The 27,614-nt window shown below is 36.3% G+C and overlaps 1 protein-coding gene across 1 annotated transcript; it reads left to right on the top strand.

Moving 5' to 3' along the window:
* The first annotated feature begins 3,590 nt into the window (after positions 1–3,590).
* plekhm1 (pleckstrin homology domain containing, family M (with RUN domain) member 1) lies at positions 3,591–25,339 on the top strand. Its single transcript, XM_081393167.1, has 13 exons — positions 3,591–3,769; positions 5,153–5,241; positions 8,136–8,380; positions 9,932–10,564; positions 11,542–12,052; positions 12,364–12,532; positions 14,792–15,703; positions 16,890–17,035; positions 18,947–19,140; positions 19,243–19,306; positions 21,121–21,278; positions 22,695–23,653; positions 24,469–25,339. Exons 2-12 carry the CDS (start codon positions 5,188–5,190, stop codon positions 22,801–22,803), a joined length of 3,195 nt encoding a protein of 1,064 aa, XP_081249293.1. The 5' UTR covers positions 3,591–3,769; positions 5,153–5,187; the 3' UTR covers positions 22,804–23,653; positions 24,469–25,339.
* Positions 25,340–27,614: the final 2,275 nt, after the last annotated feature.

The raw sequence follows: 27,614 nt of genomic DNA, 5'->3' as shown, positions 1-27,614 counted from the left end.
TACTACTAGGTCAGCTATTGACAATATCATCACAAACATTCGAAACACTAGGCTAGAGTCTGGAGTTGTGTTATCTGACATTACTGATCATTTCCCAATTGTATTATTTTTAGATCTTGCTAGTAAAACCAATTTACCACAGCGAAAAATAAAATCTAAAGTACTAAATGAGAGAACTCTGAAACAGCTGAGTGAAAGTTTACAGGCTAAAACATGGGAAGCAGTCTATGACTGTAATGATCCTGACACTGCATAATTCTCGCAATATTTGCTCTTTTCGGCACAATTCCAGATAATAAAGAAAGATGAATACAATAAGTAAGTGGCTCCATGATATCAAGTGCTATGGCTTTCAGAATTTTACTACAGACTTCATCCTCACCAGCAGTGTACGAGCTTCGTAAGTTTGTGATGATTTTATAGACTTCATCCCAACCATAAAAAAGGATTTGACATAAGTGCCTGAGAAGTAATGGTTAAAAGAAATACCCTGAGGTTGAATTATTTTGTTAGAAAGTTTTTCCCCAATAGAGTTAAAGTAATTATTCAAATTATTTGCTAAATCAGTGTCATTTTTAAAAGTATTATCTAAATGTGAGTGTACGCCCACAGCATTTGGGAGCGCAGTGCTGTTTTTGCTCTTGTTAAGAACTTCATTTAGCACTTTCTCTTAGAGTCACCCTGTGATGCTTTTATGAGGTTTGTATAATGGTTACTTTTACTTTTCCTTATTATATGTGTAAGTTTATTCCTGTAACTAGTGTATATTTCCTTGTTTATAGCACTTGGGTTTTTTAAGGAACTTTTATAAAGTTTATTTTTGTGGGTGATAGATTTTAAGATACCCTTTGTAAGCCAAGGCTTGTGACCAGTTGGGCTGTATCCTTTTCTGGGATGGTACAATAAATGGAGTTCGTGATCTCATTTATAAAGTTGTCATACACTGTAAAAAATGATCGTAATTTTAACGGTAAAAATGCTACAGTGAAAAACTGTTAATTGGTTAACAGAAAGTTTCCGTACTATATACGGTAAATAACTGTGATAGATCTAATGGTACATTTAATGTAATTTTACTGTAAAATACCGTTATTTTACAGTTTTTGAAAGTGAAAAAGAACAACTCATTGTATAATTTACAGTGAAAAACCGTAAATTGACATTCCCACAATTCCCTGTGTGACACTTCACATTTGATGTATTTTTGTTGAAATAACTATATTTCTTCATAGTTTTCTTAGTTTTTTTCTAATAAGTTATGTACATAAGGGTTTTATGTTACATTTAATGTTGTTAAATTAATGTTTATTGCATTTTTAAAATTTCATGTGTGTTACCCTGATGGTGTTTAATGTTTGTGTGAATGACACTGTGCAGCTTATATAAATATTAGTATAAACTATATTGTGGAAGAACTGCTTGAGATGAGCTGTGATTGATCATGTGACTCTCATCACTGCTGTGATTGGTGGTTATCAGTGTAATACAATAGTACAAAACAGATATTAATACTTCAATTGGACGGTAAATTCACATTATATCAGATAATAAAATACGGTTTATTACTGTAAATTTTAAGTTAAGTCTGTAAAACCAATAACGTTGCTACCGTATTTTTGACGGTAAAGCTCTGGCAACCACAGCTGCCGGTTTTGTTGGCTACCGTAAAAATCACGGTTTAATTTTTTACAGTGTACCTGAAAAAGATACAGACTTTACAGAAAAAAATTATACGGGTAATAATAACATGGTCTGAGCCCTTTACCCCCTCTCGTCCTCTGTTTCGTCGCCTTGGTTTATTAAGGCTTTCCGAATATAATGTCTTTCATAATGCTTGTATGATATTCCAGGTCATTCATAAGTTCAATTTTCGATTATGTTCCAATCAGTCGTCCCCAGCACACATATGACACAAGGGAAAAACATTTAATTACTGGCAAAATACAACGACTAAAATGTACGAGCCTGAGTGTAGTTTGTAGGGGACCGCAGATTTGGAATGAGCTTGAAGAAAATTTGAAATTGTTGCATTCTGTCTCCATTTTTAAGAAAAATCTAATGCTCATAAAATGCTCATAACATATGATTGTTGAACATTCCGAAATGTGTTATACTTGTGCTGGGATCGTGTGTTTGTTTGTAGTGTTTGTTTTGTTGTATTTATATATATTTTTGCTTATGGTATATTGAGTTTTTGGTATATTATGTTATGATATCGGCCCCCTCCTAAAAGCTTTTAGTAGCTTCTTTGGGGTTCCCCATTTCACGCAATCTACATATGACCATTGTTTATTTCTGTAATTGTGTTTTATGATACAATGATGATGTGTGAAATAAACGAAACGAAACGAAAAACAAAAACAAAAAAAAAGGATATTCAACAACATTAAACAAACCCAAAAACATATAGCTCAGGCTATGAGTAAAATTCAGTTCACTCAATGCATATGTACAAATTAAAAACACGGGTAGAACATGTTGCGTTGACATTCAATTTTATGAAATCTGAATATTGGAATGTTTAGAAGTGAAAATGAACTCTACAACCTAATAAAAATGTGACTATAACATGCAAGGCTACCAAAAAATGAATAAGAGGACCATTCATTATAGCTTTTTTTTCTGTCTATTTTCTTTAAATTCACTTTAATTATGTTCATATCTTATATGCATCTATGTTGCTCCTCTCGTCCTTTCTTCCCTCCACAGATTGAATTTAATGCCTTCTGTTCTTTCTTTCCTTTCTTCCGTCTCTGACTTGAATTTCCTTGTTTACATAAAAAAAAAAGATACATGTCAACTATAAAATAACCAGTGAATGTCAATTTGAGAATAATTACTGAAGGTTAAAGGTCGCCCCGCTTTACATGAATCCCACTTTACTGTCCCACTTTATCTAACACATTCAGCCAAAGTGGGCCAGCAATATTTAAACACAAGAAAACTATTTTATCATTTAAAGAATAGTGTACTGAGCAGCACAGCGCAGTCGAGCTTAAACGACCCACTTTACCTGCATTCACCCTATAAGCCAAATACATAAACGTATATGGAAAATAGCATAATAGCAAATAAACTCTGACCTTAAATAAATGAAGACAGACATATAAAATAGTCAGCTTTTAAGGCTTTATTTTTATACGTCAGTAGTGCGTATAGAAAATATGTTATTTTATTTGGAATTTTAATTTAGTTGTTTTGAAACTCATGTGTACAATGTCCTATACATCACAAAAGGGTTGTAGAACCACCATATTTTTCTTATGCTTTATTTTTCATTAATGAATAACTTTTATTGTCACTTTTATACAAATTGTAAATTTGATTGTTTCCTCTACTTTACATTACTTTTCTGTTTGACTTAACTATGCTGATTGTTGGTTGAAATATTTCATTCATTTTCATCAGCCATAAATCCAGCATTAAGAAAATAATAATTGATAATTTCGCCGTCTGTTTAGAAAAGCACGCTGTTGATCATCTCGCTGGAGTCTTCAACACACTCAACGCTGCGCACGAGTTGCGCAATCGCTCCAGTCGTCAAAACAGGAACACGATGAACCTTGCGGTCATTTCCCATCCTGCCTTTCGCGTCAGCTGATCTGCTCACATCGCCTGTGCTCTTCTGTTTTCCTGGATCAGCGAACGAGAGTGACAGATATCACACGACTCGTGCTCATGTCGATTCGGTAAGAGGAAAGATAACACATCGGCCATGACCGTGCATTGTTGAATCGCCAGCGCGACAGAAAAACGCAGAACAAACATGGTGAGTGGACGAGCTTATTGTGCTGTATATGTATTTGGAATAACAATAACGATAGCATTACTGTATGTTGTGTAATGCCAGATTCGTGTGCAATAAGTCTGTATATGTTCGTATGTTTGGATGCTTCTGAACTCATGATTAAGTTCATTCCCAATGGAGATTAAATTAAATACTTTTTCGAGATGAAATGCTACTGTTTTGACCATGTAAACAATGCTCTGGGTGTGTTGTCGTGTTATTCTTTCATATTCAGTGAGTGAACTGTCATGAATTCTGTGTTGTCTCTAGAGCAAATGACATCTAAAAGAAGTAATATACTTTGAAAAAAAGAGTAGGCTACTGATTACTGAAATAATGTAGTTAATATTAGTAACATGCTTAAATGCAAAGTGAATGTAATGTGTTTGGACACTTAAATGTATTATAACTTGAATTTATATTTTAAAAAATACTTTTTTGACCCACTTAAGTAGGACTTGAGTACATTTTTAAATGTAATTTCATAATTACTTCTGTTTTCTTTTAAATATGGTTGAAGTGCACTGCTGAATGTACATTTACTGGACTGGATGCACTTAATTTGATGTAAAATGAACATGTTAACACATGCATATGTACTTCATTGACGTGTGAAAGAATCTATCTGAAGAGGAAACTTGTAGGCTCGTGTGTATCAGTTCCACTATTCGCTGCCTAAACAAAGACTGCCAGTAATTACGCTATTCTTCTCCTCATTGTGTTTTTATTAGCTACCCTATAATCTCCTTTATTATATGAACATGTAGGGAAGTGTAACACCATCAGTCTGTGAACAACCTAGAAAAGATCTACAGATGAAATCACTATTATATATGAGCTGAGAGAACCGAATTAATGGCATTTAAATAAGCAGATTCTCATGTATATTTTGATAAAAAAAAAAAAAAAATCATGTACATGTTTAAAAAACATCATGTCTGAGAAACACGGAGGGCTGTAACACTTTCCAACGTAGAACAAAAGATGGGACAAAATGAAAGAGTGACCGACCAACATATACTCACACTGTCTGTCTGAGTTGTTTTATGTGTTTCTTTATTTGCTTCTGGTGTTATTTGTGTTTTGAATGAAAATGGTACCTAGAAACAGCGTTCATTATTTGTGTTTCATCCCATGCGGTTGCAACAACAGCACTCTTTTTACTATTAATTTGCTCTGATTCAGATGTTCAGATTTACACTGATAAGTTGTAGATTTTGAAACTATTTAAGTTTGAGGCTAACACATAATGACTGTGCTGCAATGTTACAAAATGATTGCAGTGTTACAAAATGACTGTGCTGTAGTGTTACAAAATGTTACAACACTCCCAATCTCCTCTATAGTCATTTGTCTCTTTTGCAGTGTGTAAAGCACGACTAATCGAAGCCAGAGGAGCCATGCTGGCCACCCAAACACCTGAGAGCGGCCCAGAGGCAAAAGATGTCAAACAGGTTTGCAACTTCCTCATCTTTTTGAAGATTAGTTGGATTGTGGACATTACAAGGTCATTGATATGAATGTTTTGACTTTTTGTTGAGCAGGTTCTTGGAGGAAATGTAATTTCCGGGAACCAGGATTTTTTCTTGTAAACCTGCGTTAAATCAAAGATGATGTGTGTTGTTTGATGAATGTTAAAACACTTTCTCCTATCACAGCTTGTATGCAGAGAAAACTATCAGTAAGCCATGCATAGGTTGATTTGCATGTAAACACTGTGGCACTATCATAACATTGTTTCTCGTTCTGTTTTAATACGGTTTGTTAAATGGAGTTTATAGGAAGCCACAGTTTGCGTGTTGTCTTGTAGATGTCAGACCACACACATAGAATGGAAACTAGACCAGTATTGAGCTCGTGAGAGAAGTGTCTGCTCAAGAGATAATGCTTTCTTTCTGGCCATTTCCTCTTTATTTGCTTAAGACTTTTGCTATTAGCTGCAGTTCTGTAGCACTTTATATTCAAAAGATTTCACATACAGGAATAATGGAGGAAAATGTGTACAAAACTGTTCAGATTCAATCGCTCCATTTACACAAAACTTAATGCACAGATTCAATCAGATTCATATCTGATAGGCTACATTCACTCAGGCAGCTGTTTCGTTAGCTCTTTAATTCTTACTATTTATTTTTAATAAACTGTTACGATAATGAAACAAACAACAAAACATTTACAAAAATATATATACATACTGTACTTAACCATATACAAACATACAAATATAAAATATACATATATATTGTCATATAAAAATATACATACATACACATTTTATCTTTCAAAACAAATAAAATAAATTATATTTAAATAAAATAAAGCAAAATAATCTAATAAAAAAAAGTTGAAGCACACAATTACCCAAACATTGTACATTTAGGCTTACAAATAAAAATGATTTTATCTAATTGATCAGTTATTTACTTCAGTAAAAGCTAAACTTATTTAATCTCCCAAGAAACTCTCTAATTTTGCCCATTTCTTTTTAAACATATATTCTTTACCCATTCAAACTCTTGACATTTTTCTGACAGTGTATTGTTGTTATTATTGTTTCAAATATATTTTTTATATTTTACATTTAAGACTACCTTTCCAACAAAAATAATACTTGAGTTTAATAAGAGTTTTTTCTGTGTGTATGATCATCCGAAATTACCCTATATGAATTCAGTGGTAATTTAAGACCAATAGACAACAACAAAAAGGCAATATCAAAATAAATGCATAATGTCTTCCTCCTCTTCTGAACAGGAGGATTTTTATAAAATTGATTTAATCTGAAAATCCAAAAATGTTACCCTTAAAAAGGTTTTATAAAGGATCTAAAATATTTTGCAAGCTTTTAACATGAACACCACAGAGTATGAAAATTGTCTTTCTATCTTAATATCGACTTGATAAGTGATTCATTCAGACCTAACATATCTTCTTAAAGAGGTAGGTCAGATGATCAGATTAAAAAGAAAAAGGATGTGTTTGCTGTTGTTTATACTATGCTTTATACACATGCAACAAGATCTAATCTGTGCCCGTTTCCTCTTTCGTTTATCATGATTGACACAAACTCAGTGTTTTCTAGTCATCTTGGCTTCATTCTTCCCAGAAACGTGACTACTGAGGTGTTCATGCTATTTGACTTATTTAAAGTTGCCATGTTGAATTTCCACAGCTTTGATTGACAGTGCTTTGGCGCATTTGTAATCAGTCAGCTGACATCAGGTGACTGTCTGTCTGTAGGTATTGCTCACATTCACATGGTAAAACACAATGACTTCTCCGTTCTGCCTTCTTCTCTTAGATCCTCAAGAGGCAGCCTAATGCTTGCAAAGCACTGTGTAAAGTTGTTTTGTTGTTGCAAGAGCTTTTCTTGATTCGTTCTGCTGACCTAAATGTCACGACCATTCAGTGACCTGATCTCAAACCAACCATGCATTACAATCAATGCAAATTACACACCCTTAAACTTTATTGACTTTGACGTTTTTGCTGGATCACTAAATAAAAGACTATTGCTTCCATGCGTTTCCTGGTATTTTCCTCCATGGTTTCTTTGTTTTGACATCTTGTCAAAGGAAAGATGTCTAAACAGATGCATTACAGAGTCAAGTCACCTTTATTTATATAGTGCTTTATACCAAGGTCTTTCTGAATACTCGATTCTGATTGGCTGGAAGGTGTGCATTAAAACCGTTTGATGCACAGGTTGTTCCAAGTCAGTTTAAAGGTGAACTAAGTAACTTTTTTACCTTAACCGAACAGCTTCAGAGTCATTGGAATAGTTATATGACTTTTTTCGGGTTGAATGGTGGTTGTCTCGCAGGACAGCGCTTCAACCAACCAGAGCGTTTTCCCAACAGCGGCGCTTAGTTGATAGATTCAACTTTTGAATCTGGCCGGCAAAACTACGAACACATCTTCCTTTTTTAAGAATGACTTAAGTGCCGTTCTTAAGTGCTCTTTTCTCAAAGAAAAACTTAACTCCAAGTCCTCCAGAGTCGCGGCCAAAGCCGATTCGAAAGACTGTTCTCCAGCAGCAGCTCTTCTTTGTTTTCAAGTAGCAGGGAACCGTCACAACTCTGTCGTCATTATGTTAAGCCCGCCCCGCCTACTCTATACATGACATGATTGGCCTGACCCAATTTAGGTTTTACAGCTCCGAAATTCAATGGAGAGTTGCTGCCGCTAGGGTGCGTCTAGATTTCTAGGCTAGTTCAATTCAGCTATAAGCAGCTCTGCAGAAGACAATAGTGTCATTGTTCAGCTCAATTCAAGTTCAGTTCATGTCAGTGTAGTCTAATTTACTGAATATTAAACAGAGCGATATTAACCCTTCTGTTGTTCTCAGTGGATCAAGGAAAAGATCGCACGGACGCTAAAAGCCCTGCAGAAGCGTTACATCACCACAGACACGGCGGTCACCAGCGAGGACCTGGAGGCGAACCTGCTGTGTTGTGCTTTGGAGGCGGTTTTCATCCATGGAATCAAGAGCAAGTTCATCAGATTTGATGGAGGTAACTTGCGCAAAGGAGGATCACGAGGAGTGCTTCCTCAACCTGTCTTCTGGAGCCTTTTGAAGACCGTCACACACAGGTGGGTCATAGGTTAATTGAAATTTATTTGTAAATTAAAATTCACCCTATCTATTTTTAAAATGCATGTTTTAGGTCTTATTGTGAACAATTTATTTGTGCATTTAAAGGGTTCCTATAATGCCCTTTTCACAAGATGTAAAACAAGTCTCTGGTGTCTCCAGAGTGTGTATGTGAAGTTTTAGCTCAAAATACCCCACAGATCTTTTTTATAGCATGTTTTGACCTGTAATGTTTAATTCAAAATGTCATAACTGGACCTGCATAAGAGATCTTATGAACCCAAATTTTTAAATGGTAGTGCACCCACCAACCAATTTCCTCCTTTCAGCAAATCAGTTATCGAAGGCCACATAACTTTTTTGGCTCCCATTTTTGGCTTTTTTTTTTCATTGGCTCCCATGGCCTCAAGGGATAGCATGTCTCTTTTGAATTTTTGATGCATTGGATGCTAGAGGGAACTAAATGTTATTAATGAGCCTTATTGGATTAAAGTATACACCACTCTTTTCAAAATGATTCCTACGCATTTGTTTTTTTACTAACCAAGTCGATTGATGTTGGTTCATGCTTCAAAATAATTTCAACCAAGTCTTTCCAAGTGAGCAACCTGTCACCCGTTTGGAAACAGAAATAGGCATGTCAGGGAGAGACTGTGAGGATTGTGACAAGCTTGTAGGATTAGTTGAATCATGTGGTTTAGTAATTGGCTCCAGAGCCTATGGGCAATAGTCAAGTGACACTCACTCACTCGGTACTCTGAGGCACTTTGACTCATGCTTGAGGGTTTCTTCCATAGTTAACTCAGTAGGAAAGTTTTCAGTCTTTGTTTTGAGTCTTGAGTGAAGGAGGAGGAAGTCGATAAAGACAGTACTGACAAAATGTCTAGTATGGAAATCACAGTACCGTACATCACAATGCATAATTTTACATGCATAAAGATGTAAATTCTTGTGTGGTTCATTTCACTTTGCCTTGTAGAAGTGACAGAATAAAGAAATGCCTGTATTTGTCAGTGTTTTCACTTATTTAGATGATCTTCTCTAAACTGGAAAAATAAATATAAGAATGCGCACAAATAAATAAGTACTGACACAATGTTGTGAGAAAAAGAATTGCATTACAGTACATGAAAATTTCATCAAGTACTCACCTTTATGTCATTCCAAACTTTGAACACAAAAAAAGATCAGGATAAATCATCAGAGAGTTCTGTCTATCCATTTCAACACTTTAATGCTTTAAAAAGTTCATAAAGACATGAAAGTAATCCATATGAACCTAGCGGTTTAATCCAAATCTTCTGAAGAGATACAATCGCTTTAAATGATAACAGATTTAATTTAGGCTTTTATTCATTTATAAACATTGATAAATGCACGTCAAACGTGGTAAATGGAAGATCAAACATTCTTGTTTTACGCGCAAGAAACAAACATTATTGGTTCTCGAGCCTCAAGCAAGCACGTTTGAGCTTCCGTTTACCATGACTTTTCAATTTTGGATGAACTAACCCTTTGAGTGATCACATGCCACTCTTTTGATTCTATAGGGATGTAGTTCAAGAACTGGAACGTCTAAGCTTCATAAACTCAGACATTGGTCGCTGCAGAGCATGGGTTCGCCTGGCTCTAAATGACGGGCTTCTGGAGTGTTACCTGACCTCAATGCTTCGCGAGGGGTCCAAATTGGGCTCCTACTACCAGCCCGGGGCTCTTCTGCTGGACCCGGAGGATCGCGAGGTTCTTCTCACCCTGCTGCAGGGTTTGGCCTCGATGACCTTCCAGCTCTCCTATAAATCAGCTGTGCTGAATGAGTGGACCAACACACCACTGGTCCTCGCAGGCCTTTGCCCCCTCACGCCTGCCGACGAGCACCTTCTGGGCCCCAAGCGCAAGGAGTCTTGGGACACAGTCTCACAGTCATCTGCGGGGTCTGGAAGCTCAGATTGGGCTCAGGACCCGATCCAGAGGGAGTCGAGGAAAGAGCAAAACGAGGGTTGTGAAACGAACACTCCGCTTACCTCATCAAACCTCAGTCTGAATACGTCAGGATCGTCACAGCTGTCCTCCAGCCTGAGCTCTGATAGTCTGCTTCAGGGTCAGGAGCCCAGGAGTCCTGAAAAGGAACGCTGGAGTTGTGACATGGAAATCAGCCACAAAGCACAACAGAACACCGTCACAGAGTGAGTAAAAGTTAGTCTATTCTGTTAAGTCTTGCGACATGTCTCAACCAAGCGCAATAAAGTGTCAAGTGATAAATCACCTTGTTTTAAAGTCGGCATGAAATGGAAGTTTTTCCATGTTTTGATGTGCATCTGAGTGAAACGGCTTCTTGAATAAGAAAAAAATGGGTGGGACGTGATTTTGTCCGTGGGTAATTGGTTGGATTGTTATGGTTTGCTATTGGTGGATCTCATGTGAGTGACAGGTTGTTCCTCCCTCATGCCAGTAAACACGTCATCAGAGAAGAGAAGAGATGTTGCTGTTAGAGGGAGGGGAAGATATTTTGATTAAAGATTACGAGGCACATAAATTTTAATTTAATAAATCATTTATAATCAATACTGCAAACAAGAATTGTCGATTCCATGATGACTTTAATCAGAGTTGTACAGGACTACATATTTTCAAAATCAACAAGTTGAGTAACTTAATAATTATTATAATTATAATAATTGGTCTGAATAATCAATCAACTATTTGGCCATATAATGGCAATGATTCAGGGTCATATTTAGCAATATACCAAAACCTGCCTAGTTGCTTTAAATAGGCTACATTCCTTTTAAAAACTAAATGGTCACCTTCTCTAATTGACTTGTTAGGTGTTGGTCAACTAGTTGGCCAGCTAACCACTTGCAACCATCAACAGCGTCATGCTATAAGACATTTTGTCAGTTGCTTGGTTTTTATTTTCATAACCATCCAAAATCCTTTCCTCAGCTGTATATTAAGAATCACATATGTACTGATTGACTGGGATTTTGTCACTTCATGCAGCATTTCACTGACAGGGAGCTCAGAAAACTTGCCTCCATGTTTTGAAAGTTGTTGCAAAGGTTCTTGTTAGGATAAAGTTTCCTAAAGGAAATGGCAGAAAAATTATTTGAAAAATTCACTTTTGAAAGAAGTTTTTATTTAACATACTTGTTTTTTGTAGAGAGAACAACTCCTCGAGTCAGGATCTGAAGAAGGAAGACTTTGATGCGTTCATGCCAGCTCCGGATATTCAGCTCCAGAGTGACTCTGCCAAACATGCTGTTGATGAGAAAACGCACATGGACACGGACACACATCTATCGGAAGCACACATCACAGAGGGATCTAAAGAAAGCTCAGAAAAGATATCAGCTGAAGCGTTACTGGAGACAAAAGAAGGAACAACGGAAGAATCTGAGATTGTAGTTATAAGCACAAGACTAAAAGTCAAACATGCAGTCACTGAGACTCAAGAAAGGGAGCAGAAGAGACAGAACAGAGACTCATCTGTCGAGTCCCCTTCAGTTTCTACTGTTGAGAAGACCTCTGACCTCAGTAAAGACCCTGACACTGTTCTTCCAGGGACCTCTGCTGCCCCTAATGCAGTAGAACAATCCCGAAATGCTGCATACAGACGTTCTGCAAGTACCGTCAGCAGGAAAATATCCTCAGACTCTCTGTATTCCTCTTGTGTGAGTGTGTTCAAAGAATCATATTCTCTCTATAATATCCTTTAATATTATAGTAATGTTAATATACCAACTGACAGGGATCCTGTATAATTATATCATTAATTGAGCGATAGTTTTTTTAAGAACAATTGATTTGTACTATATCTGATGTATATCCAAAAGATATTGAATCGAATCGAATCGGATTCAGATCAAAAGCTTGATTGATTCGTGAAATTAATATTCATGTCAAAACTTAGCCCTATTTGACCCTGAGAATGGATGCTAATAGAACATGTAAAATGGTCTCTTAAAATCTGTTTGTCTCTCAGAAATCCACATCTTGGATATCCGAGGATGACTTTTACAAGCCAGAGGAAGCGGGCAGTTCTGAAGCATATGCCGTCATTGACATCACGCAATTGAACGGGGAGGTGACGCCCACCTCTGAACCGGACACTCTCCAGCCCCCACCGAGCGTAGTGCACCGGAGACAGAACGGTAAGATGGATAAAAGAGGAATTTGCTTATGCCAAATTCTTGATTAGTAACTGCTGGAAGACTTTTGGAAGCCCGGAGCTGCAAAAAAGTGCTATTTCATCTGTCTATTTTTGTTGCCTCTGATGTGTTATCTGTGCTTTATACTTGAACTATTTCCTTCTTGCAGAATAATGACCGTAAAAAACTTGCAGACATACACTACCAGTCAAAAGTTTTGGATCGGTAAGATTTTTAATGTCTCTTCTGCTCACCAAGGCTGCGTTTATTTGATTAAAAAAAAGTTTACAATTTAAAAGAACTGTTTTCTATTTTAATATATTTTTAAATGTAATGTATTCCTGTGATCAAGGCTGAATTTTCAACATCATTACTCCAGTCTTCAGTGTCACATGATCCTTCAGAAATCATTCTAATATGTGTATTTGATGCTCAAAAAACATTCATTATTGTTAAGGCCCGTACACACCGGGACGAATATCGGCGCGCGTTATTCGCCAGCGTTTTTCAACGCGTTTTTTGTGTTCACACCCAAGCGATTTTCGCTGACGATGAGCCGAGTGAACATGCAAATTCATTCCCTGACATTAGATGGCGCTTAATACCACTCCATAACAGTTCTCTTTTATCAAGATTTTCGTTTTTTAAAGAATGACGCTTTTATGCGTGCCGTTTTTCGCGTCGGTGTGCACACTCACATTGGCGCCCTTTGTTTAGTCACGAGGCGTTAAACGTCAGCGAATATCACGCGCGAAATTCGTCCCGGTGTGAACAGGCCTTTAGCAATGTTGAAAACAGTTGTGAGCAATTTTTTCAGGATTCTTTGATGAATATAAAGAAAACAGCATTTATTCGAAACAGAATCTTTTGTAACATTATAAATGTCTCTACTGTAACTTTTGATCAATTCAATTCATCCTTGGTAAATAAAAGCATTGATTTCTTTCATTTCTTCTTTCCCCCAAAAATAAAATAAAAAATCTTACTGACCCCAAACTTTTCATTTACCATTTACCATTTACAAAAGCTTTCTGTTTCAGATAAATGCTGTTAAATGCTAGGTTCAAACTTTCTATTCATCAAAGAATCCTGATATAAAAATGTAAATAATTGTTTTCAACATTGATAATAATGAGAAATGTTTCTTGAGCATCAAATCATCATATTAGAATGATTTCTGAAGAATCATGTGACACTGAAGACTGGAGTAATGATGCTGAAAATTCAGCTTTGATCACAGGAATAAATTACACTTTACTATACTCAGATAGAAAACAGCAGTAATAAAATGACACAATATTACTGTTTTTTTTTGTTGTATTTTTAATCAAATAAATGCAGCCTTGGTGAGCAGAAGAGACTTCTTTTAAAAACATAAAAAATCTTACCGATCCAAACCTTTTGACTGGTAGTGTATTTACACTTTCCTTTGCTTGTCTTCTAGATTAGTGCTAGATTGAATTTATATTGGTATAAAAAAAGTTTCCAGTAGTTGAAATGCTTTAAGTGTTGGTTCATGCACTGAACTTTAGGTTTGAGGTCTGACTCCAGGTATGATTGGGGTTTAAACCAGGGAAATGTACGAGGAAAGCTCCAGGCGATCCTGAAGTTTGCACTAGTAATAAGTATACTCTGGGTTGCTTTGAATGCAAATCATCTGCCATTTTTCAAGTTAGAGGCCTGTAGACTGCAAATGTTTATAAAATGACAGCTTTACCATCTCTGTCTAAAATACCCTCACATATCTGTCATATTTACTATCTGTCTTTTCATGCCTTCTCACAGATTATTAAGAGAATGTTCTGGGTTCAATACAACCTAATATCATAGACATAATTTTGACTTAACCCTTGTTTAAAAAAAGGAAGTTTATAGCTATTATATTATATAGTATTATATAATAATATTCAATAATATTCAGACCCTATTATAACTTTTTCGAATATTATCTTTCATACCAGAATCTATTTATCTTTTATATATATATAAATGATAAATATATTCTGGTATGAAAGTTAATTTTCATATATATATATATATATATATATACACACACATACATACATACATATTTATACATACATACACACACATATATGTATATGTATATATAGATATGCTGCAAATATACCACTGCAATATATATTTAAAAACGCTGTTACACTCAACCTTGAAAACGGCAATATGATGAAAAAGACAGATGTTTAATAAAAAGTAGAAATCGTGGATGTGTGTGTATAAGATCATCTGTGTGTCTCTCAGGTCTTCCTAACCCGTTCAGGGGTTTGCTGAAGCTGGGTCAGCTGGAGCGCCGCAGTGCGGTGGGCATGTGGTGGGATTACTACTGCGAGCTCTCTCCGTTTGAGTTACGGCTGTACGTCAATGCAGAGGAGCGCATCTGCTATGAAAACCTGTCCCTGCTGCGCTGCGAAGATGTCCGCCTGTCCTCCGGCTCCGAGGGCCGTTTTCGGCTGTCCTTCCTAAGCAAAAGAATCTACCTGCGGGCACCGTCTCATGGGGAGGCTGAGGACTGGGTCGATCGCATCATAGAGGCCATCAGCAAACTCCGTCCCATAATGAGAGACGAACAGTGGGAGGTGCTGCATACTTCCAGTGATCAGGAGATCCCCTCGCCAGCACCCTCGAGCCCCGAACGCACCGTCTCAGGACTTCCAGATCCCCCTCAGTTAGATTGGACCCGTCATAAGGACCCAGAACTAGATGCCATAAAGGAAGCGGTGGTCTATCAGAACTTGGAGGAGAAGGGTTGGCGGTCTCTTGTGCTCTCACTCTCCCTGGAGACCCTCAAAGGTTTCCTGGTCCAAGATGACTCCAAGACACCCCTTTTCTCACACCCCATTAGTAACATCAGGGATGTGGTTCCAGATGTTTCTCTAGGTAGTCCTGCATTTTTTAAGGTTCTGACTGCGCGGGACACACTGACGCTGAGGGCAGAGAGCGGCGAGGAAGCCCGAGGATGGAGGAGTCTGATCAGAGGAGCACTCGACTCGTATCTGGAGACGGAGGATGATGGAGCGCCTCAGGGCGTTTCGTCGCCCGGCGGCGTCCACAAACTGGTTCAACACAGACTGAAGGGAGACGGGGAGTTGCTGTCTCACTTGTCTGAGGTCCCCAAGGAAAGAGGACTAGACGCGCAAAATTACAAATGTGCAGGTACGAGAGGATGGCATGATGACTTTTCTTTTTTACCTGTAAATTATTTAGAATTATAATCTAATGAAATCCATACAGTCAATGACTTTAACGGTTTGGCTTTATTAAATATAATAAAGGTATAATTATTTTGTTATTTATATATTAGTATTATTATTTCCTGAAAATAAAAGCATCAAAGTAGTTATATTTATCATTCATATTTGAAGAAAATATTTATCAAATCAAGTTGGTGTAACATGCAGGAAGCCACTTTGTTGTCATGTGACAAGAAAACCATTAAACAGGAAATGATACCACAAAGAAGACCCATGTAAACTCTAGTAACTGTAATTTTTAGATCATGGGGTCGGTAAGATTTTTTGAAAGAAGTCTTATGCTTTCCAAGGCTGCATTTATTTGATAAAATATTTTAATATTTTTTTAAATATAATTTATTCCTGTGATCAAAGCTGAATTTCAGCATCATTACTCCAGACTTTAGTCACATGATCCTTCAGAAGTCATTCTAATATGAGGATTTGCTGTTCAAGAAACATTTCTTATTATTATTAATGTTGAAATCAGGATTAAAAATATTCTGGATTATTTGATGAATAGAAAGTTTAAAAGAACAACATTTATTTGAAATAAAAATCAGTGGTGACTTTATAAATGTCTTAACTGTTACTTTTGATCAATTTAATGTGTCCTTGCTGAATAAAAATATTATTAGTAGTAGTATTCTATTTTTTTAAATCTTACCCATAGTGTATATATCAGATATTTAAATATTTTATGATATGGCAAGGTTACTTCAGGTTTTTACATTTCAAATGTAGTTTTCATAGTGATAGACAACATGATATTCATGATTTAAAATATTTCTTTAATCATTGTTTGAAAAGTAAAAATTGGAGAAAATTCTATTTTTACTTGGTTACACCACGTGACATTTTTCTATACATTTGACAGAAATGTATGAAACCAACAAGAATGCAGATATTACATTAGAGCTGTGCACATGCACTTTAAAAATGGATTTGTCTAGTCTTTACTTTTCATCGCCCCAGAAACGAGCTATCATCCACGTGTTTCTTTCCTTTGTGAGACTGAGGAAATGAGTCCCTTATGTCGATCTTGAAGTGTTTTTCACTGTACCTGTTCTCTCTGGCACTAAGTAAAGCTCTTGTAAACGTGTACCCAGGTTGCCCTCGGCAGATCGGCGTGTCTTTCGGGAGAGCCAGACTCTGTGAGTTCTCAGGCCAGTATTACTGTGATTCCTGTCACCAAGGAGACACAACCATCATCCCCTCCCGCATGGTGCACAACTGGGACCTAACAACACGCCAGGTGAGCACGAACTACTTCATTTCAATTATTATTATTTAAAAAAATATATATTTCTTTATGAATTTTTTTGCTTTTAAAAATTTTTTTTTAATTAACATTCACTTCCCATTTTTCTTCATTTTTATTGTCATATTTTACAGCTATTAAATTAATAATCGATCCAATCAATCATTTTTCCTTCTTTTTTTAAGCTTTCATTTGATAAAATTCACAAGAAACGGGTAACACTTTACAATAAGGTTCCATTCATTAACATTAGTTAGCATTAGCTCAGGTCCATTAAATGATAGTAACATACAACTTTTGATTTTTAATAATGTATTAGTAAATGCTGAAATTAACAATAGCGAAGATTAATAAAGGCTTTAGAAGTATTTTCACTGATAGTTCATGTTAACTAATATAGTTATTGTATATAAACCTTATTGTAAAGTGTCACCATGATATGCTGATTTATACACACCTGTTCATAAGTTTGGGGTCAGTAAGATTTTTTAAATATTACTTTTGTTCATCAAGGATGCATTAAATTGAACAAAAGTGACAGTAAAGACATTTATGATGTTACAAAATATTTCTATTTCAAATAAATGATGTTTTTGAACTTTCTATTCATAAAAGAATCCTGAAAAATACGGATCACTGTTTCCACAAAAATGTTAAGCAGAAAAAAACTATTTTCAACATTTATAATAATAATAATAATAATAATAATAATAATAAGAAGAAGAAATGTTACCTGAGCAGCAAATCATCATATTAGAATGATTTCTGAAGGATCATGTGACACTGAAGACTGGAGTATAATGCTGAAAATTCAGCTTTGATCACAGGAAAAAATAAAAATGTTCAATTTATTCAGATAGAAAACAGTTATTTTAAATTGGGTAACACTTTACTTGAAGGGGTGTGCATAAGACTGACATGACACCTTCATAATCATGTCATGGCAGATGTCATAAATATGAAGGAGGTCTTATGCATGTTTATGACAACCGTCATTAAGTGTCATTCGCTCAATTATGACATTTTTAATGCAAATATGACATTGTTTGAGATGTCTTTGTTATGACAACTTGATATAAACCAATACATCATAACCTGTCAGTTTCTTTGTCATGACAACTTGACATTACCAAGACAACATAAATTGTCATAAATATGTCATAAACATGACATAGCAGATTAACTATCAAACTTAAGAAACCACTTAGCTTTAGGGGTTAACATTTCATTAAACTGTCAGGTGGTTGGTTTTGACATTGGCTGTCATGAGGCCATTATAACTGTGTCATGAATGTTTTTCTTGACCTCAACTACAGTGGTACAAATTTAATTTGTCATTAAAATGTTATAATGGCTTCATGACAGCCAATGTCAAAACCAACCACATGACAGTTTAATGAAATGTTAACCCATAAAGCTAAGTGGTTTCTTCAGTTTGATGATTAATCTGCTATGCCATGTTTATGACATATTTATGACAGGTTGTGTTGTCTTAGTAAAGTAAAGTTGCCATAACAAAGACATCTCACACAATGTCATATTTGCATTAAAAATGTCATAATTGAGCGAATGACACTTAATGACATTTGTCATAAACATGCATAAAACCTCCTTCATATTTATAACATCTGTCATGTCATGATTATGACGGTGTCATGTCAGTCTTATGCACACCCCTTCAAGTAAAGTGTTACCTTAAATTGTACTGAACCCAAACTTTTGAACGATGGCGTGTACAGTATACGCAAATAATTGTGCTTTGATTCAAAGACATTATTATTCTTCAGCTTGCAATAACATATAACATCAGATTTCATGAGATCAGGAGAAGCGGCTTCTCTCATGCTTATTTGTTACAGTCTCTATGTCCTTCAGCTGTGTGTGACTGTGCATGTCTATGTTCAGGTTTCAAGACAAGCCTTTAAGTTGCTGACTCAAATAGAGCACGAGCCGCTTCTGAACCTTGACGTTTTGAATCCTGACCTGTTTGATCACACTGACACCGTGGCTAAAGTGCAAACCCTGAGGCAGAAACTTCGTTTCCTCGGAGACTACATCCTGATCTGCCGCAGCGGGATCGGCAAACAAGTCCAGCCGAGGTGTGTTTGTGTGTGCTCTTAGATGCATGTTGATCATTTGCACATCATTAAAACTTTAATAGATTTTGCAACAGATCCGTAACAAGTTTTTTTTATTTCCAGACTCCAGCAGAGGACTTATTTATTGGATAACAGTGATGTATACAGTGTATTGGACTTGCAGCAGGTATTTATTCTGTAAAAAAAATCATGATATTAACAGTAGAAGACTGTAAAAAAACTTGTTAATTGGTAAACAGTAAGTTTCCTTATACCATATACAGTGAATAACTGTAATAGATCTAACCTTACATTTAAAATATTGTTAAATTTGCCGTTTTTAGAAGTAGAAAAGAAGTTGTTGTATAATTTACAGTGAAGTGAAAAATTGACTTCTTATTTTTTTCTTAGCAGTTATGGATTAGGGACCTAATGTTGTTGAATGTTTATTGCATTACTTTAGTGTCATGTGTGTTACCATTATGGTGTTTAGTGTTTGTGTGAATGACACAGCTTTTATATATTAGTATTTACTTTCTCAGCTTGTGGAAAAGCTGCTTGTGATTATCATGTGACTTTCTCACCACCACCTGTTTTTGGTGGTTGTCAGTGTATTACAAAGTTACAAAACAGATATTAGTATAGGTTGGTATATTAAAATATCAGTTAATGAAATGCATTTTTTTACTGTAAATTTAAGCTAAATCTGTAAAACCTAAATTGTTAAAACCTTATTTTTCACGGTAAGTTTCAGCTGCCAGTTTTTTTACCGCATATTTCATGGAATCTTTTTCTTGTTGTTTATAATTTGAACTAGGGGTGTGTGATAGGTATGATCTATGATAATATCATAATTACCTATTTAATTGATGTGCAAACTGACATTAGCTAGGTTTCCATCCACCTATTTTTATGCGAATTTTGGGATATCTCATAAAAACATGCTGGAAATTTATACGTATCTTGACCCAGCTTTATCAAGATGCGTATAAATGAAAACATTTGCATAAAAAGACATATGCACTCAATTGAGGTGGATAGTGTTTTTATACGATAAGAAGACGTGCACATAAACTACGATGGAAACACATTTACCGAATACATCCCTCGATGTGCAACAAAACACTCACGTGACTTTGCGTTAACAGAGGATGTGATTGGATAACTGGACTAACTAGCGGACCAATTGCATCACACAGCATCTCAAATGTTGGTTTGGTCATTCTAAAATGTCTGAGCCAAAGTCTGTCATCAAAATGGTTGACTATATTTACCTCCCAGAACTGTCTCGCACGATTTTGTTCCCAAACACCATGCATACGAACGCAAGATCTGTCACAGTTCAGCCATTTCACAAAATCGTGAGTGCTGTTTCTCCTGAATGTCTGCATGATTGCGAAAGTCATACTGTTTTTTTAGAATTAACATAACATTTTCAATTATATTTTGAGAATGAAGTCATTTTCTGTATTTGCTGTTTTGTCAACAAAAATTTCCAGATGAAACCTCTGAAAAGATCTGTTGTTCGTGTCCGAGCAACACATAGCGGCGCTTCATTACTGAATGTGTTTAACAAATTAGTTTAATGAATGTCTTAATGACTGAATGAATCAGCCATTTGATGAATCATTTGATTGATTAACTCTGATTCAGGTTTTAGTTTCATATATAAAAAAAAAAAAAAAAAAATTAGTTGTAGGGGGCAGATGTTGCCTCATAGCACAGAATATGAAAAGTTTCGGGAGTCAGCTGTCCACAACAGGCTTAAACCAGCCAAGGTACCAGCACAAAATATTTAATAATCATAATCAACAAAATCCCAGAAAATATTGAGGTGTATATATATATATATATATATATATATATATATATATATATATATATATATATATATATATATATATATGTATATGTATGTGTGTGTATATATTTTTTTATTTTTTTTTGTCAATATTGCACACCTTACTTTACATGATCAGACTTGTGTTTTCTTGCACACAGATAGCAGACGGACACTATGAATCTTACCTGCAGTCTCTGATTGAGTTTGGGTCCAAGCACGTGCACAACTGTGACCTTTGCACCCAGAGGGGCTTTATATGTCAGATCTGCAACTCTGACAACATCATCTTCCCTTTTCAGTTTGACAGCACCTCCAGGTATTGTCATATAACACACATTATACCTAAAATATATATAAACGGGGTTGCCAGGTCCCAGAAAAATCAGTTTTTATTTAGATGATTTTAGCTAGATTAGTTTATGGCCACGTGCATACAATAAAGTTTCAGGAGGGACATCTAACCGAAACTGTGACGATTGCAGTATTCTTGTAGTGTTGCCATGTCCACTTATTATAAGCGTTTTATAAGCTTCACTCATAGAGCGATCAAGTAGTTAGTAAAATGGGCAGTTGCAGGTCGTGAAATTGTAGTCTTATTTCTTAGATCTAGCAACACGAATGAGTCAAGGCTTGTAGGCTACCTCTTTTCCTGTGATTTCTTTCATCACACACGTACAGAAGAGAGACAAATCTCTGATGTGCGTTTTTATACGTCATTAACAATCAGTTGGTCAGTTCAGATCTGTACACACACTGTAGAATTAATGTAAAGTTAATTTGGTTGTAGAATGTGGCTCTCACTCCTATAAATGACCGTGTACAGAACAGGGTGAAGTGGTTTAATAAAGGGGGTTCGATCTTTTGAAATACGAAATTTTAGTACATTTTACTGTTCAAATCATTTTCATTTGTAACAATCTAAATATACTGCCGAAATCCAAGTTTATATAATTTTTTACTGTACCAATGTTTTTTCATGAACCATTAAACTTTGCATGACAATGCACAATGAGCCCATTTTGCAACATTTCTCAGCCGCCACAGAGTTCAATTCTTTAAAGTGGACATAAGGCCTTGAAATATGACGCACTGCTCTGACGAAAGCCACATTTTAAGTGCTTTTTACTGTATCAGCCTTTTTAAACGGACACAAGGCTGTAATATTAGAGGTATACAATACTGCCATATCGAAAGCCAAATTTAGAGCAAATAGATCTTTATTAAATCATGCGCATCCATACTCTCGTTTTCTTCATGGTAAAATGGCAGTGACTCTCAAAGGAAATATGTTATAGACAGTATACATAAAACGGAAATTGTAACGCGTGGGCACACAGAAAAAAAAAGCCCCGCTCACATGAAAAGTTTCTCATCAGCATGCAAAAGTCTGTATATTTTTTATTTTTGCAAAGGTCTGTTTAGGGGCTCTGTAATTTTCAAAATAGCCCAAATGTGCTAGAAAAACACTGAATATAAAACACCACACATCTACTTTCACTTTTACACCATTCACACACTGTTGTTCTGCCTGTGACTGGATTTTTCCCACCACTTTAACATTCACATGACTCCACCAGGGAGCAAAAGTGTCGGCACAGCAGTCTCAAAAAAATGGTGTAAAAGTTCAAGTAGATGTGTGTACTTTCACTTTTACACCATTTTTTTTAGATTGCTGTGCCGACACTTTTCATCATGAGAATGATGGTGTGACTGTGTGTTTTCTGTCTCTCAGGTGTAGCGTCTGCAAGACGGTGTTTCATTCCTCCTGTAAGGCCAAGTGTCCGGTCTGTCCACGCTGCGTTCGAATACAAAAGTATTTGGAGAGGGACTTGGAGGACTGAGTTAGCTGTTTGTTAAAAACATGAAGGTTTCTAAGAAAACTGTCGTGTGCTAAGTTCTCTGTTGCTGTCGTATCTACAGAGCTCAAAATCCAGGGTTAGTACCATATTATTGTAAAGTTATCTTATTTGTCTCAGTTAGCTGACCAACTGGAAGCGCTTGATCTGTATTTCACACTAAGAGTTTATTGGACTCATCAGAAACTCGCCTTAAGTGCACTTATTTACACATACATATGTACATATTAACTCGCATTAGAACACCCATGTATGTTCATTCCTGAGATGTCAACAATGCCAAACAAACAATGGTGGAAGAACTGTTATTAAAGCTATGATTTTTGCTTTTTAACTTTATAAACACACCAACATTCAACGTTTAATCTATTTCTCTGGCCTTCACTTGTTATCTTCAGGTTTGTGTTTGGAATCATAAGTCCTAGTTCTCCCCCTCTCTCTCTCTCTCTTTTTTTTTTTTTTTTTTTTTTTTTTGACTAAATTATTGATTTAGTCCAGCCAATAAAATCATATTTATGAAACTTAAGACAATTAAATGCCAAGGATCTTAAAGCTCTTGTTTTTATATTTTCTTGTTTTTTTTTTTACTATTGTTTTACATCTGAATGTCACATGCCAAGTTTTATATGAAGCATTACTAGTTTACAAAACATTGTGTGCATTAATAAGTATATTCTTGTATATGCAGGAATTGTACGCACCTATTAAAGAAGGTGGTTAATGAAATTATGAAACGTACTAACACTTACAACCTCCTTTAACGGGTCATTTTTGTACTATACTGTGCCTTTATTTTCAACTTTTGTTGTAGCATTCATTATCACTAAAATGGATTGTTCCAAAAATGTAACTATTATAAGCCAATGTGAATTATTAATGTGTGCCACAAAATCAGAAAGTCTCTGTGGATGATAAAAAGGATCAACTCTTTTTATATATTTGATTCTTGGTTTAATGAATGTCCATTCTTAAAGGAACACTCCACCGTTTTTTGAAATAGGGCTTATTCACCTTCTTTCCTACATTTAGATAGGTGGGCAAATGCATTTTTGTCTCAGTGCATGCATTGTTTTAGTTTGACAGGATCGGCGCTAGCTTAGCTTAGCACAATGAATGGAATCCTTTGTTGCCAGCTAGCATGTCCTGAGTAAAAGTGATATATATATATAAAAAAAACCCCACCTAATTACTTCTTGTGAAATAGCGATGCAGATTAACACTAGGTGATTTCCTATGCAGATATTGACTTGGGACTATATTAGGGGGAAGCACAGGCGAAGCACTGCTACTTGGGCGCAGAGATATCACGCCCAAGTAGCAGTGCTTCGCCTGTGCTTCCCCCTAATATAGTCCTTAATATATAAGTCAATATCTGCCTAGGAAATCGCCTAGTGTTAATCTGCATCGCTATTTATACTTGTTGTGAATACGCAGGCCACAAAAAGTAATTAGGTGGTTTTTTTTATTGTTTATATCACTTTTACTCAGGACATGCTAGCTGGCAACAAAGGATTCCATTCATTATGCTAAGCTAAGCTAGCGCCGACCCTGTCAAACTAAAACAATGCATGCACAGACAAAAATGCATTTGCCCACCTATCTAAATGTAGGAAAGAAGGTGAATAAGCCCTATTTAAAAAAACGGTGGAGTGTTCCTTTAATAATTGATTTGCCTATGAAGGTTGACCGCTGCTTCATAAGCACTTGTTTTATATTGGAAACTGAATGAGAGAGATTACATTTTTCTTTTTGAGTACTTTTTGTTTTGTACTTTTTTTTTAACAATGCTGTTTTTCCTGGTATGTTTATGACAAGTTCATTACATCACCTGTTAAAGGAAAAACTCCCAGATGACGTTCTGTCTTTCTTATCTTCTGTTTTTCCACTCGGGGCAGTGTCACCTATAAGCAAAAGTCTCTCAACATAAATTGGCAGGCAGATACTCTTTTTACAGTCATGAATACTGAAGCTTTTGCTTAGATTTGATGTTAACTCCTTTTCTTCTATTATTAATAATTCTTTCAGAGTAAATGTTTTTATCCTCGTAATGATAATCATTTAGTCGTTTAGCAGACGCTTTTAACTGAAGTGTTTATAAAAGCCACCAGTATTTACAGTACACATAACTACCTGGAAATGTTGTCTGTGCTTCTGTGTGTTTAAGCTGCTCTCTGATCTCGTACTGTCTACAGGTGTATGTTCGTGCCAATGTAACTTAAAGAAACAACATTCCCTAGAATCATCAGCTATAGAAAGATGGATACATATTTTTGTCTAACTTGTCATTCTCCTCAAACCACATTGCGCTGCATTTGTCTCTGACTGGTTCTTCTTGTTTTCTTTCCTCCTGGCACTCTTTTTCTGTCTGTGTTTGTTTCTTTCCATCCATCATCTGTATACACCAGTCTATACCAAACAAACTCCATCTAAAAATGTGTTTGTAAGCATGTTAGAATCTTAAATTGAGTCCAACTTGTGTAACTAAACCTGGATCAGAGTGTGAATAAATTATTTTTACTTTAGATACTACAGAGAAAAACTTTTTTTATGCACTGGTCAGTTTTGAACGATTTTGCTTCCATGCCATGTCTTTTTTCAGACTAGATGAAAGAAAGCATCCAAAATGCATATTTAAGTGTTTAGTTTATTTTATTACAGTTCTTCTGTTTACATCTGCATGGATTTCAATTACAATTTATTTCAAATTCAAAGTCAATACACGATCAGTACTTTTTCCAAAGTGTTTTGTCTTACCTTGATTCACTTTGGTAAGCAAATTGGTGTTTATATTTTACACCGTGCGTGCGGGATGGTTTTCGCGGGAGATTGTGTACATACGTCACTCGCCCGTGTGTGACTCATATCCGTAAATAGAGAAACGTTGCTCCGCTCCGGCTCCTTCGAGGCTTGTATGGTGTGGTAGTGGCATAGGTTAGTTGTCACAAAGGGCTAGAAAGGTTGACATGGAGCATGCTAAATCTCAAACTGCTGGGAAATCACCCGTTTTAAACAAACGCCGAACAGAGGAGAGTCTACTGGCAAAAAGAGAAGGCGACAGAGTTCGTAATAAAACGGGTATCAACACTGACTAGTAGCAACTAACATTGACTAATAACTGAGGCTTTTCGGAGATGGGTGATGGATTTTTTTAAAAAAAAAGCATCGCGGAGAAGGCTTTTTTTACTACACATGTGAGTAAAGTATTTTATTGAGGAGATAAATTGTCATGTAGATCTCTGAGTTCATTGTAAAGCATTGATCTATTGTGAAGGGTCATATTCATCCGCACAGTCACGCAGGGCCAAAGCACAACCAAAACAGTGTTCTTCCACAAAATGCATGCAGTTTTGTTTTTTAATCGCTAGAGGGCTAAGTTAAAGGGCATGAGTTTTTAGCGCAATTTTCCACCGGACAAAATTGCGCTTGTTAACTCATGATGTCTGGTCTGTGCGCACCAATCTTGCACTTCTATCTACTCCTCAACCAGACCACCTAGAGACTTCAGGTTTTCGGCATTATGTTAAGGAAGGTCTAATCTCAGGAACGCACAAAAAAAAAATCCAGGAAAAGATTTACTATCTCTTAGTGTTGTGATCCCATGAGGTGAGAAAATTGCGCTAAAACACTCACCGAGTTTTTATTGCTTTTTTTTTTTTTTTTTTTTTTTATATATACAGTGAGGAAAATAAGTATTTGAACACCCTGCTATTTTGCAAGTTCTCCCACTTGGAAATCATGGAGGGGTCTGAAATTGTCATTGTAGGTGCATGTCCACTGTGAGAGACATAATCTAAAAAAAAAAAATCCAGAAATCACAATGTATGATTTTTTAACTATTTATTTGTATGATACAGCTGTAAATAAGTATTTGAACACCTGAGAAAATCAATGTTAATATTTGGTACAGTAGCCTTTGTTTGCAATTACAGAGGTCAAATGTTTCCTGTAGTTTTTCACCAGGTTTGCACACATTGCAGGAGGGATTTTGGCCCACTCCTTCACACAGATCTTCTCTAGATCAGTCAGGTTTTCTGGGCTGTCGCTGAGAAACACGGAGTTTGAGCTCCCTCCAAAGATTCTCTATTGGGTTTAGGTCTGGAGACTGGCTAGGCCACGCCAGAACCTTGATATGCTTCTTACAGAGCCACTCCTTGGTTATCCTGGCTGTGTGCTTCGGGTCATTGTCATGTTGGAAGACCCAGCCTCGACCCATCTTCAATGCTCTAACTGAGGGAAGGAGGTTGTTCCCCAAAATCTCGCAATACATGGCCCCGGTCATCCTCTCCTTAATACAGTGCAGTCGCCCTGTCCCATGTGCAGAAAAACACCCCCAAAGCATGATGCTACCACCCCCATGCTTCACAGTAGGGATGGTGTTCTTGGGATGGTACTCATCATTCTTCTTCCTCCAAACACGTTTAGTGGAATTATGACCAAAAAGTTCTATTTTGGTCTCATCTGACCACATGACTTTCTCCCATGACTCCTCTGGATCATCCAAATGGTCATTGGCAAACTTAAGACGGGCCTTGACATGTGCTGGTTTAAGCAGGGGATCCTTCCGTGCCATGCATGATTTCAAACCATGACGTCTTAGTGTATTACCAACAGTAACCTTGGAAACGGTGGTCCCAGCTCTTTTCAGGTCATTGACCAGCTCCTCCCGTGTAGTTCTGGGCTGATTTCTCAACTTTCTTAGGATCATTGAGACCCCACGAGGTGAGATCTTGCATGGAGCCCCAGTCCGAGGGAAATTGACAGTCATGTTTAGCTTCTTCCATTTTCTAATGATTACT

This window comes from Scardinius erythrophthalmus (assembly GCF_964197995.2).
Source record: "Scardinius erythrophthalmus genome assembly, chromosome: 18".
Classification (NCBI taxonomy): domain Eukaryota; kingdom Metazoa; phylum Chordata; class Actinopteri; order Cypriniformes; family Leuciscidae; genus Scardinius; species Scardinius erythrophthalmus.
The sequence above is the reverse complement of the archived record's forward strand: the minus strand, read 5'-3'. Positions and strand labels throughout refer to the sequence as shown.

Excerpts from the sequence above, each read along its gene's own strand:
- plekhm1 (XM_081393167.1), top strand. The coding sequence starts at position 5,188 with ATGCTGGCCACCCAAACACCTGAGAGCGGCCCAGAGGCAAAAGATGTC. Across the intron at positions 10,565-11,541 it reads CAACAGAACACCGTCACAGA|AGAGAACAACTCCTCGAGTC; the intron begins GTGAGTAAAAGT and ends TGTTTTTTGTAG. Across the intron at positions 15,704-16,889 it reads GCAAAATTACAAATGTGCAG|GTTGCCCTCGGCAGATCGGC; the intron begins GTACGAGAGGAT and ends ACGTGTACCCAG.